This window comes from Pelmatolapia mariae, linkage group LG22 (genome assembly GCF_036321145.2).
Source record: "Pelmatolapia mariae isolate MD_Pm_ZW linkage group LG22, Pm_UMD_F_2, whole genome shotgun sequence".
Classification (NCBI taxonomy): domain Eukaryota; kingdom Metazoa; phylum Chordata; class Actinopteri; order Cichliformes; family Cichlidae; genus Pelmatolapia; species Pelmatolapia mariae.
In genome coordinates, this window is record NC_086245.2 from 3,831,795 (window position 1) to 3,844,873 (window position 13,079).

Below are 13,079 nucleotides of genomic sequence, written 5' to 3' on the forward strand. Positions count from 1 at the left end.
CTGACATTGCTTCCATTCCTTTCAGTATTAATATTTCATGCCAATATTACATAAAACTGTTCAGGCAGCATACAACCAGAGAGTTTGCTGTAGTGCAAAAGCAACAGTACAAATTTGAGCTCAGTGCAGACGAGATGCTGCCTTACTGTACCATCTTGTGGTTCAAAGTGGTATTACATGAGGGCGCAGGCCCAGATTTCAACATGATTACTTTACTACTGCATCAGAAATCAATATTCTTCACTAATTCACACATTTGAAATTTGCCGAACATGCTTATTCTTCATTTCAATCTATTTTAAAGGTCCTAATTTTTAACTACAAAAAGAAGCAGCTACCTTCAAGTGTTTGAGAGAAACTGAAGAAGACATTTACTGAAGTTTTAGGACCAACAGACTGATGAATAAACCAAGTAAAGCAAAGTAAAGACAAGCTGCACTTTGACTTTTATTAGAACAATTTGCTGGAACTACAGAGTAATGAAGTACTTCAAGTTTTTGTGTGGATGACTTCCAACCTTACTGTACAGCACAGAGCACAGAGGGACAATATATGTAATCAATATATGATGCAGAATGAACAAGTAACAACTGTGAGCTGAGTCTGAGGCTCATGCAGGACATTTCATAGTGAGGTGTCTTTGGTTGGATTATTCAAACATTTACATCAAAGCACCAAACTCATTTCTCACAGATGAAGGTCTTGAATCCAGAATAATATTCTGTCCATCTGCCATTATTGTCACAACATGCTGCATAATACCAGCCATTGCGATGGGACCATCCTGCTGCCCAGAACCTGTCAGAGAGATCAAATCTGATATTAAACTGGACTAAACTCATAACTATTGTCACATTCATATAAATATGAGTCTCTTTTGGAATATTTCCAATATTTGCTGTATTTCTTTCCCAGGTTTCTCGCCCACTTTCCCTCCTTTAGACTTTTCTCTGAGAATCATCATGCACACTAAAACAGCTTTCAAGCTTTGATGAATATGAAATCTTCCTGCTGTAAAAATGGAGAATAAAAAGAAGTCAGAGCTGACTTTCTGCTGTTTGAAACTGTTTTGTCAGCTGTTTACAGACATCACTTTGAAATGTGTGTCTATCAGGTCATATTTACTGAAGCTTCTTCCTTCATATGTTCTGAAGTTTTACAAACACCAAAGAAGAAGAGACAGGAATTCTCTGAAACAGTTTTTGTTCTGTGAGAAAAGAAACATTACAGCACAAAAAACATGAAGACAAATTGAAGAAAGTGAAATGTGTCGGTCGCTGCTTTGAACATTTTTCAATCCTGATTTCTTCAAACTGACTTGTTGTAACTGAACGTCATCACAGACTGCAGATGAAGAGAGTTCAAGCACAGCTGTTCATTCAAAGAAGGATTTCTGCTTTTCTTTACATTCAGTTTGTGGGGCTGTTGGAAAATAGCTCAACTCATGTATTGCTGATCTATCTTCCAAAACATCAATGTTTCACTTCTAAATAATAACTCTGGAATAGAAACAAACTAATGTCTCACGTTTGTGTCAGCGCTGATCCGTCCACCCATTCCCATTCATAGTTCCATTCTGATATATATCTTGGTCTCAGACCAATCCAGGACTCTCCTCCCAGTTTGTTAACAAATATCTATTTGAAAACAGAAAAATGTTTGATCAGTGCTAACACATAATTTCAGTCAGGTGGATTTAATGAGAAAAATAATCAGCATTGTGGGGATTATTCATCAGGAGATTCAAAGAAATCCATCAGAGTGGAGACAGGAAGCAGGTCACAGACTGACAGCAGGTCAAAAACACAAGTAACAGATCACTGTCAGTTCCATCAAAGATCACACAGACATGAACAAACACACCCACCTGTTCCTCTTTGCTGTTTATCATCACCAGATCAGCTCCTTTATCCTGACAGTCTCTCCTGCTCTCAGACCAAGTTTTCCTCTCAGTGGATTTAAAGTAACAGCTGCATCCAAATCTCGTCCATCGATCAGGACACTTCTCTTAAAAATAAAACAGAAGAGATGACTGAAACACTGAACAAAAAAAATCTCCTTCCTCTGCATTGTCAAATATATCAATAAGAGTCAGAAACTTGTGCAGCCATTGTTCTTGAACATGTCCTGTGGGTGGAGGTGTTAGAACTACAGGAAATCTGATGAGCTAAATACGTATCAACTGTGAACAAAAACCACTGACAAGATTCAAAATACTGGTGCTGCATGTCGGACCAGACAAAGAGCGATTCAGAGGACCCCTATGAGACCATCAAGGGAACAGTTCATCCTGCCTGGGATACGGTTACCGGGACCCCGTCCTGGACCCAGGCCTGTGGAGGATGACATATTGGCCGGGTGCATTGTGAGCTGGGCGGTGTCCAGGAGCAGAGACCCTGGCGGACCGATCCTGTATCCACCATTTGGTTCAGGGGTTACCACCACGACAGGCACCAACCACCTTTATTCAGACTCAATGTCCCCACTCTCCCTTGGAATGCTGTTGAAGCTCTGCAGGAGGTGTGCGTTGAAGATCTCGCAGATTGGGGCCTCTGCTAGGCGTTCCCAGCACACCCTCACTATACGTTTAGGCGCACCAGGTCTGTCCAATGTCCTCCCCCGCCACCTGATCCAACTCACCACCAGGTGGTGATCAATTGACAGCTCAGGCCCTCTCTTTACCCGAGTTTCCAGAACATGTGGCTGCAGCTCTGGTGATACAAATATAAAACTGACCTGCGGCCTAGAGCGTCCTGGTGCCACGTGCACTTATGGACAGTGTTATGTTTGAACATGGTGTTCATTATGGCCAAACTGTGATTTGCACAGAAGTCCAACAACAAAACACCACTTGGGTTCAGATAGGAAGGCCATTCCTTCCAATCACGCCTTTCCAGGTCTCTCCATTGTTACCCACATGAGCATTGAAGTCTCCCAGTAGGATGACAGTGTCTTCAGGCGGAGCACCTTCCAGCACCCCGCCCAGGGACTCTAAAAAGAACACATAAACCCCCCTTTGGGTTTATATATTTTCTGTCCTTTTGTGTAAAATCTTTGGTTATTGCCTTTTTTATTTTTATATCATGTGTCTGGTGTGTTTGGTTTTCTTCCCTTGTCCATTTTTCTGATTAGGTCCAGTTGTGTTCCTGTTTTCTGTCATCTTCCCTCATTACCTTGATTATCACTGTTTCCCTCATCCTTTGTCTAGTCATCTCACATGCTGTACTGTTTTCCTTATGGATCTTTTGTTTCCTAATTCTGACAAACTTTACTTTCTTTGGATAAACACTCAGGTCTAGGTTCAACCAGCTGCTACCACATCCTGCATTTATTTGGGTGCTCAATCTTCCACCATGCCTTGCACAACACAATCTGATCTTTAATGCGTTTAGTTGACTTTGACTTTGAAAAGTTTCCTTTTGTTTATGTCAGTTTGGGAGGTGGTGCTATGATTGATTTTATTTCGTTTGTCAAGTTACCATAGCTAAAGAAAATAGTTTAAAATGTAAAATTAACTTTCAAATCCATCTCAAACTCAAAATCTTCTTAATAGTTTCTTACCTTCCATCTTGTCCTTCAGCTCCTTCACTTCTTCCTGCAGCTGCTGCTTTTCCAAAGTCACTAAAATACCTGGTTAGAAATGCAAGAAAGCAGAATTTCAAACTTTAAATCATTCCACCTTCCCTGATGGAAGTTTTTCATTCTCCCATCAGATATGAGTATGTACTATTGTGGGTATACCTTACATAGACAGCCACTGTCTAACGTAGTGTGACTGCACCTGTATCAGTCTGCAGCAGATTCTGCTGCCTGTCTGCTTTGTTGATATAATCACAGAATCACCGTGTTGAGTGAAGAGTTTGAAGGAACAACAAGAACATTCACTCCACCTCCACAACACACACAAGATATGAGCCAGGAATCATGCACACAGACACACACCTGCTAATCAGTGCTAAGTAACAGACTCATGAAATACTAGAAGCTCAGTCAGCAAAACCAACTTGTTGGTCAGGCTGTAGCACACAGCAGCTCATATTATTGATCAGAGAATTCCATTTAAAATGCCACCGTACAGTTTTTATGAAGAGGGAAACTATCCTTAGAGACCAAAACTCATTTAGTCCTGAATGGAAACATGTTTTTAATGCTGGAAAGGTGCTCATTTTAACATGGGAGTCTGTGGGGACTGACTCACTTTCAGCATCAGCCTCCAGTGGTCATTAAAGGAACTGCAGTTTTTGGTGCTTCTGTGTTGGCTTCATGTACTTCCTTGATTTGCTGTGGCAGAAGGACACGTTCTGGTTGTGAAGCTGCATGTTTGTTGGCTGCTGGGATTCAGTATCAGTCATACATTCATTTGCAGGAGAAGTTCAGAGGTTGTATCTTATCTTACAGCATATGGACAGGATGATGATCCCAGCTAACATCAGGAGGCACAGCACTCTTAGACCCAGTGTAGCACATCTGAAAGAGCCCTTCTGGACTGAAGGAGTCTGTGGTCCTGTTAGAAAGCAGTGTGGATGTTGGTTTGTGCTTATTTCCTGTCACTGTGTGTTTAATAGACCTGTTGTTGTGGTTGTATTAACTTAACTCCGGAAAAGTTGGTCCTTCTGCTCCCACTCTCCTCTGTCCTCCTTTCTGCTGTATCTCACCTTCGTTGATAGATCTGGTTTGGCATAAATATCTGAGGACATCTCAAGAGGACTGAGACGCTGAGCAGGAGTTTAAACTGTACTCAAACAGTTCTGCAGTACTGACCCTGATAGATATAGTGCTGTTCTTACTGATGCTGCTCTCAGTGTTTCTTATCCAACCTTCTGATGGTTGTTAAACAGGAAGACATTCTGAAGAAGTGGCAGCATGCAAGGAAACACAGACCCACAAATTCATTTGATTATTATGAGTGAATACCTCCAGTGTGCATTTCAGTAGCATTTCATTGTCTTTATAAATTGTTAAACCACTCACTGTTATATTATATAGTTATATATTTAGTGCTCTTAAAGAGAGAAAGAAAACACATTCACACCTCATGCTATGGGTGCATAAAAACCTGGAAATGCCTCTTCATAAATTACACTTTTTTGCATAGTAGAGAAACTGCTTCATAACTTTCATTACATATACCTTCAGTAAAATAAGTTGCAGGACTCATCTCCCTATAGTGAATAAGTTTAAGAAAGGAAGTAGGATATGTCCAAAAGTTTTAGAACGCACCATTCTTTTCCACTTATTTATTGCCATTCAAGATGTCCAAGTCCAATGAATACCTTGGAATGGTACAAAGGTAAGTGGTGAACTGCCAGAGGTAAAAACCAGGTAAGGTTACCCAAAACTGAATAATAATGTACGCTTTAGAATTATATAAAAAGGCCTTTTTCAGGGAACACAAAATGGGTTAACAAATTTAAAGCTGTTCTGCAGCAATGGAGGTTGATCAAGCCTTGAAAATGGTGCTATTAATTCCTACAGGTGTTCCAACTCTTCACAATTACTTACAGCCCCCTCTGTCTGCATAACGCAGTGTTGGAACACACTGTGGTACCATACCCTTGTGAGCATCAGTTGAACAGTATTGTACTGCAGAAAGTAGTGTCTTGCAAGGCAATTAACAATGGAAGACAGACAATTAAAGATGTGGGTCTTTCCTATAGGGATATTGCAAAGAAAGTCAAGGTGTCAGTGAGTACAGTGTCCTTCACTATCAAAAGGCACTCAGAAACTGGGGCAGACTCTGACAGGAAGAGGAGAAGCCACAACTGAAGCAGAGAACAAGCTTCTGAAAGTTAACAGCTTGCGTGATAGACAGCTCACAGGACAACAACTTTATGCACCACTTAGTGGTCTCAGTAATCAAGTCTCAGGCTCAACTGTGAAGAGAAGACTTCGAGAAGAAAGGTTTGACAGGACGAGTTGCAGCAACAAAGCTATTGCTAAGACCTTAGAATAAGACAAAGAGGCTTGCCTGGGCCATTAAGCACTGCCATTGGACTACTGAAGACTGAAAGAAGTATTATGGACTGATGAATCAAAATGTCAAATCTTCAGTTCATCACATGGAATCGAAAGTATGGTTCCACAGTGTGTGGCATCAACTGTCAAACACGGAGGAGGCAGTGTGGTCTGGGGCTGTTTTGCTGGATCCAGGGTCGGTGACTTGTACAGAGTGAAAGACACCCTGAACCAAAACAGCTACCACAGCATTCTGCCATGAAATAACCTCTGGTATGTGTCTAGTTGCTTGAAGAATAAAGTTACGTTGAAACCAAGCACACCATTGTTTTTCTTGTGACATTACCAATAAGTTTGATGTGTCACATGGCCCTCTTTCTATTGAAAAAACAAAAGTTGTATCCAAGATGGCCGACTTCTAAATGGCCACCATGGTCACCACCCATCTTGAGGAGTTTGCCCTCTCACATATACTAACGTGCCACAAACAGGATTTTAATATCACCAACCATTCCCATGTTATTACGGTGTATCCATATAAATGGTCCACCCTGTAGTGTCTTTACCTTACAAAATAAGACACTTGACAAAAATTTGAAACATTTATTTGAAGTACTGAATGCTAACAACACTTTTCATTCTTGTTAATGCAAACATTTGTGTTAATAAAAATGAAAAGTATAAAAAACAATAATGAATAAAAAATAGAAAAAAAAATGAACACAATCAGCAGTTATGGTCATATTTGAGCAGCAGTGTAACATGTAGGAGGGAAGCGGGTGACTGTTTCTAACTCAAATATCAACTGAGAATAGGCACAAAACAAAAGCAGGTTTACATTAACATCTAATGTGTAAAATAATACATCCACCATTCTATATTTTAATAAAAATTACTCACATCGTGTGGTGATTCCAGCCAGAATCAAAAGATACAGCAGCCCAAGATTCACTTCGAAAGCTCTGAAACATCTTCTTTTCACAGCTGAAATTTTCTTCTGGGTATTTAATTCGACTAAGACAAAATGGAGATATTTTATTATTTTAAATACTAAACATGTTGTAATCAGGTTTTTGCAGCATTTATGGAAGTCATCATTGTCAACTCATCTTGAGGATGAGCTGAACAAGTTCATCATGTTAGTCTCATAGTTACAGGAGATTGTGTAACATATAGAAAACAGAGAAACAGTGTTTGAGAATGAGAAATATTTTTAGTGCCACATACTGGGTCACATGACCCAGTATGTGGGTTGTTAGTGTGTAATTTTGTATTCATTTATGTTCTAGTTTCAGTTTAGCTCATCCAGTCAATTTCTAGGTTGCTGTTAGTCCTTTGTTTCTTAATTTCTTCGTGTCATCTTCCCCTGTGTTAAAGTTCCCCTTGCTGTTTATTGGATGTTATTAGTCATGTTTCTTGCCTGCCTGGTTAATGTTGTCAAGTTTGTGTCATGCCTGCATCTTGTCATGTTTTCCTGTTTATTTTGAAAGTCCAGTTTTCATGTCTTTGTGTTTTTGGTTTACATTTCCTGTGCATCATTATGTTCATCCTAGTCAGCTGTTTCCTCGTGTGTCTCCACTCCCCCTGATCACCTCATGTGTATATTTAAGTCCTTTGTCTCTTACTGTTCTTTGTCAGGCCGTCTGTTATCCTCGCCACAGATTTCATAGTTTTCCCTCATTGTTTCAATGTGTTTCATAGCATTCCTAGTTACTCTGTGTTCATAGTTTTTCATAGTTCTTTCACAGTGTCATAGTCTTTTAGTTTACACAGTGTTCTTAGTCTCCTTAGTTTTCCCAGATTCAGTGTGTCTCTAGTGTTGTTCTCATGCCATCAGCCACAATAAAGGCTCGCTTTATTTTTGGAAACTTAGTTCTGTCTCCACCGTGTCTGTTTTTGGGTCTACCTCTTCAACACACCGGCACACCCCGCCGTGACACTTAGAGCATAGTGGCCAGAAAAAAAAGTCCAGTATATCTGTCAGTATGGCCGAAAAATAAGCTAAAAACATAATAACTCGCTCTGAAGCCCTGAAGACCACTCTTGAGTTGTTTCCTGTGGTTTTACCTGCACCACACGGTGTCTAACAAGACTTCCTTGTTTTTAATATTTCTACCTTTGCCACTGATCTGTCAGATAAGCCTTTAGAGTCATGTGGCACATCTCTCCTTTTCTCTTAACTTGTAAAGACTGAAAAGTTTCTAAAAATATTAAACAAACTTAAATTCCCTTCTATTCAGTTTTATTTGTATAGCGCCTAATCATAACAACAGTTACCTCAAGGCACTTTGTATTGTGAGGTCAAGACCCTACAATAGTTCAATACTTTATTTCCTGCTTACCAGCTGCCTGCAGCCCAACATCAGGATGTTGTTCTTCATCATCTAGCATCTGAACCTCACTGTGCTCTTGCTCTCGTCCATCACTGTCGATCCTTCTGCTGTATTTCACTCTAAAATCTGCTGCAGTCTGACTGTCTGCAGACATCTTGGTGGGTGAAATTATTTGAGCAGGTTTCATTGTCTGTTTCTGTCAGTCAGGCAGTTTTTAATCATCAGCATCAAACAGGAAGTAGCAGCAGACCAAACCACAAACACAGAGGGGCTAACTTCATTTGTACTTTACAATGTGGTTAGCACACCTTTGAGTGAGAGTAAATGTCAAATAAACGCAAAGCCAAAAAGTTATTTTCTTTCATTTTTACTAGCTATTGCAACATGGAACTATTGAAAATAACATGAATACATACATATACAAACATGAATACCTTTGTCTTGAATTGGTACATACTGAGTTTTTCCGACACAGGAAGTGATGCTGGGCACCACTGATGTTAACCTCAAATGTCTAACAGAGTTTCACTCTGACAGACATTGTTGGTTGTAAAGACAAAGGAGATTCATCCACCTCCTGTCTTTCATAAGCACCCTCAGCAACACACAGATCAAATCAAAATAAAAAAAACCTCACTATGGTCTAAAAAAAAAAGATACCCATGAAATCACTGTTAAAGTCAAAGTAATCTTTATTGTCATCTCTGCTATATACAGTACAGTAGATAGAGAGACGAGATGACGAGGCTCCAGTTCCATTCAGTGCAAAAAAAAACCCCAACAATAAATGTAGGAAAAGTACGAATAAATATACACTTTGAGACTGAGGTAAGGGGAGTAAATATACTGTTTGAGGTAAAAAGGGTTAATAATAGTCTCAAATTTACTATTTACAATTGAGATATAAATCGTAAATGGCTTGTATAGCACTTTAGTAGTCCCTAAGGACCCCAAAGCGCTTTACACATTCAGTCATCCACCCATTCACACACTGGTGATGGTAAGCTACGTTGTAGCCACAGCCACCCTGGGGCGCACTGACAGAGGCGAGGCTGCCGGACACTGGCGCCACCGGGCCCTCTGACCACCACCTGAAGGCAAAGGGTGAAGTGTCTTGCCAAAGGACACAACGACCGAGACTGTCCAAGCCGGGGCTCGAACCAGCAACATTCCGATTACAAGACGAACTCCCAACTCTTGAGCCACAATCGCCACAAAGTAAAAAATAAAGTGACTTGACGTGGTTTAGTAGGCCACAGCATCACAGCCACACTGACTGGTTAAATTACATATTTAGACTTGTTTTACTGGATTTGGCTGAATGTTTTGGTTTACTGAATTACTCTACAATTACATTTTCATTTTAATGTAGCTGTTTACACATAGAATGTTCAGTGGAAGTGACAATGAGAGTGGGCAGTGTTTTGTCTTACCCACTTTACTAAAGGATTAGCTTTGGGTTCCTGGACTACACATGTGGTTCACATCTTGCTGGTTTTTATCACCATGGCAACTTACACTTTATCAGTTCTAACTAATACTGCTCCTCTGGATTTAAGAAATGCTTACATTAAAGATTTCTATTAGTTAGTCTTGAGTTTAGTATTCTCCAGTGCATCTGAGTTTATTCTTGGTTTCTTGTCAGTCCCAGTATCATCTCTGTGTCTTGTCATCAGCGTCTCCCATGGAGATCACTGCCCTGAACCAACTGCTTTTCTGCTCTTCATCCTCTTTATTGCTGGTTTTAAGATGGTGAAAAAAGAAGGCAACTTGACTTTAACTTTGAAGATGCTTAACCTTGGTTCCATCACTTCCACCGTTCCAATCCTCTGCACATTCCAGTTCACCTTTACTACATTTCTCATTATTTCCCCTCTCTTCATAAACAATAATCTGGTCCCCAGCACATCTGAAAATTTGTTAAATATGATAAGATGAATTAGAAAGATATGAGATGAAAAACAATATCACATTGCATACTGGGCCACTGCCACATCTTGATTCTTTTTTTTTTTCAGCCATTCTGTTGATTCTGCATGACCTGGTTTGACCAAGCTTTAACATTCTTCCCACACAGTGCCTGTGTCCTTAACAGTGGAACCACAACTCCAAACTTCAATTCAAAAACCATGGCTCCGCTCCTGTGGAACACTCATTGCTACCAAATCCTAGTGGATACAAAACACACACACGATGACTAGGTAATCCTTAAACAAACGCGGTTTTCAAACACTTTCCACAGCTGTACTAATGAGGTTAACTCAGCGCTGACTGAAGCATGATCACACTGTCATATAGGAGGCTCAAAATGGCAGTGAATAGCTGCAGCTGGCGGCAGCTGACCGGCGGCAGTTGTGGATGACTCCAGCACAGGAACACTTCCAGGTCGAATGGCCAGCTGCCGTGCAAATTTCCGGAGGTGCAAACTTCCACACAAACAAACATACATAACAGGGACACGGAGAAAGGCAACACACAGACACAACGGGCAGGTTGTCCAGTGACGACAGCCAGGCCATGACATTAGCAGCAGAGAACAAGCAGAGAAGCCCAGACATTCCTGTCCCTGGCTACCTCCTCCAGCGTGTCCATGGGAACACCAAGGCATTCCCAGCCAATCTGAGAAATATGATGCCCTATGTCCCAGCCCTCTCAAGTAAGATAAGATAAGATAAGATAAGATAACCTTTATTAGTCCCACACGTGGGAAATTTGTTTTGTCACAGCAGGAAGTGGACAGTGCAAAAGTTATGAAGGACAATTAGAATAAAATACAATAAGAATAAATACAGTACACAACTGTACAGAATAGAATAAAATAAAATACTATATACAGTAGAATAAAATAGAATAAAATATGCAATAAGATAAAAATAGAATACAAATGCTATATACAACTGAGTAAAAATACAACGGTGCCAGAAAGATTATTGCACATTAGTGTTATTGCACATGTGTGGATGTGTGTGTTTGATCAGTTAAAGTCTTTGTTGTGGAGTCTGACAGCAGTGGGGAGGAAAGACCTGCGAAATCTCTCCGTCCCACACCGTGGGTGCCGCAGTCTCCCACTGAAGGAGCTGCTCAGTGCTGTCACAGTCTCATGCATGGGGTGGGAGATGTTGTCCAGCAGGGATGACAGCTTAGCCACCATTCTCCTGTCACTCACCACCTCCACTGGGTCCAGAGGGCATCCTAGAACAGAGCTGGCCCTTCGGATCAGCCTGTTCAGTCTCTTCCTGTCCCCAGCAGAGATGCTGCCGCCCCAGCAGACCACACCATAAAAGATGGCTGAGGCCACCACAGAGTCATAGAAGGTCTTCAGGAGTGGGCCCTCCACTCCAAACGACCTGAGTCTCCGCAGCAGGTACAGCCTGCTCTGCCCTTTCCTGTAGAGGGCGTCTGAGTTATGAGTCCAGTCCAGTTTGTTGTTCAGATGAACACCAAGGTACCTGTAACTGTCCACAGTCTCAATGTCCATACCTTGGATGTTCAGTGGTTGCAGTGGAGGATGTTTGTGCCTGCGGAAGTCTACCACCAGCTCCTTGGTTTTACTGGCATTGATCTGGAGGTAGTTCAGCTGGCACCAGTCCACAAAGTCCTGAGTCAGTCCTCTGTACTCCTTGTCGTCCCCATCAGTGATGAGGCCGACTATAGCAGAGTCATCAGAGAACTTCTGCAGGAAGCACTGGGTGGAGTTGTGGGAGAAGTCTGCAGTGTAGATGGTGAAGAGGAACGGAGCCAGAACCGTTCCCTGTGGGGCCCCCGTACTGCAGACGACCCTGTCCGACACGCAGCCCTGAGTCCTCACATACTGTGGTCGGTCGGTGAGGTAGTCCAAAATCCAGGTAGTGAGGTGATGGTCCACTCCAGAGTTCTCCAGCTTGTCCTTCAGGACCGTGGGAAGAATAGTGTTGAAGGCACTGGAGAAATCAAAGAACATGATTCTCACAGTGCTCCCAGCGGTCTCCAGGTGAGTGAGGGAACGATGTAGGAGGTGAATGACGGCATCATCCGCTCCAATGCCAGGCTGGTAGGCAAACTTAAGTGGATCCAGTGATGAGCTCACAAGGCGCCGAAGCTGAGCCAGGACCAGCCGCTCCAGGGTCTTCATCAGGTGGGATGTCAGAGCCACCGGCCTGTAGCTGTTGAGGTCCTTGGGGCGTGAAGTCTTTGGCACTGGAACAACACAGGAGGTTTTCCAGAGCTGTGGGACTCTTCCCAGCCTCAGGCTCAGGTTGAAGAGGTGCTCCATCACACCACACAGTTGGTCCGCACAGGACCTGACGACCCTCGAGCTGATGCCATCTGGACCCGCTGCCTTCTTGCCATTAATCCTCCTCAGTTCCCTCCTAACCTGGGTGGTTGAGAGAGACAGTCTGGAGCCTTGTGTTGATTGTGTATTGGATGCTGTTGTTGGGGGTGGGGAGGAGTGAGCAGGGTGAATAGAGGAGGTGTGAGGTGTCTGAGGTGTCAGAGGTGGAACAGCAGCAGTGGGGGTGGGTGAGTCTGCAGCCGATGTTGGAGACTGCCTCATGGCTGAATCAAATCTGTTGAAGAAATGATTCAGTTCATTTGCCCACCTCACATCCCTCCCAGGCAGAGAGTTCTGATGTTTGTGGCCTGAGATGGTTCTGAGGCCTCTCCAGACTTCACCAACGTTATTTTGCTGAAGCTGGTTCTCCATCTTCTGCCTGTAGCTGTCCTTCCCATTCCTTATCAGTCCCCTCAGCTCTCTCTGCACCCTTTTCAACTCCTCTTTGTCTTTGGATTTGAAGGCCCTCCTCTTCTGCT

The 13,079-nt window shown here is 42.2% G+C and overlaps 1 protein-coding gene across 1 annotated transcript; it reads right to left on the reverse strand.

Annotated features, from left to right (window-relative positions):
- Nucleotides 1-438: 438 nt before the first annotated feature.
- LOC134619917 (natural killer cells antigen CD94-like) lies at nt 439-8,442 on the reverse strand. The gene is made up of 6 exons (XM_063465684.1): nt 8,298-8,442; nt 6,856-6,969; nt 3,562-3,630; nt 1,868-2,007; nt 1,528-1,637; nt 439-798 (listed from the first exon to the last, which is right to left on the reverse strand). Exons 1-6 carry the CDS (start codon nt 8,440-8,442, stop codon nt 681-683), a joined length of 696 nt encoding a protein of 231 aa, XP_063321754.1. The 3' UTR covers nt 439-680.
- Between the last annotated feature and the right edge of the window lie 4,637 nt (nt 8,443-13,079).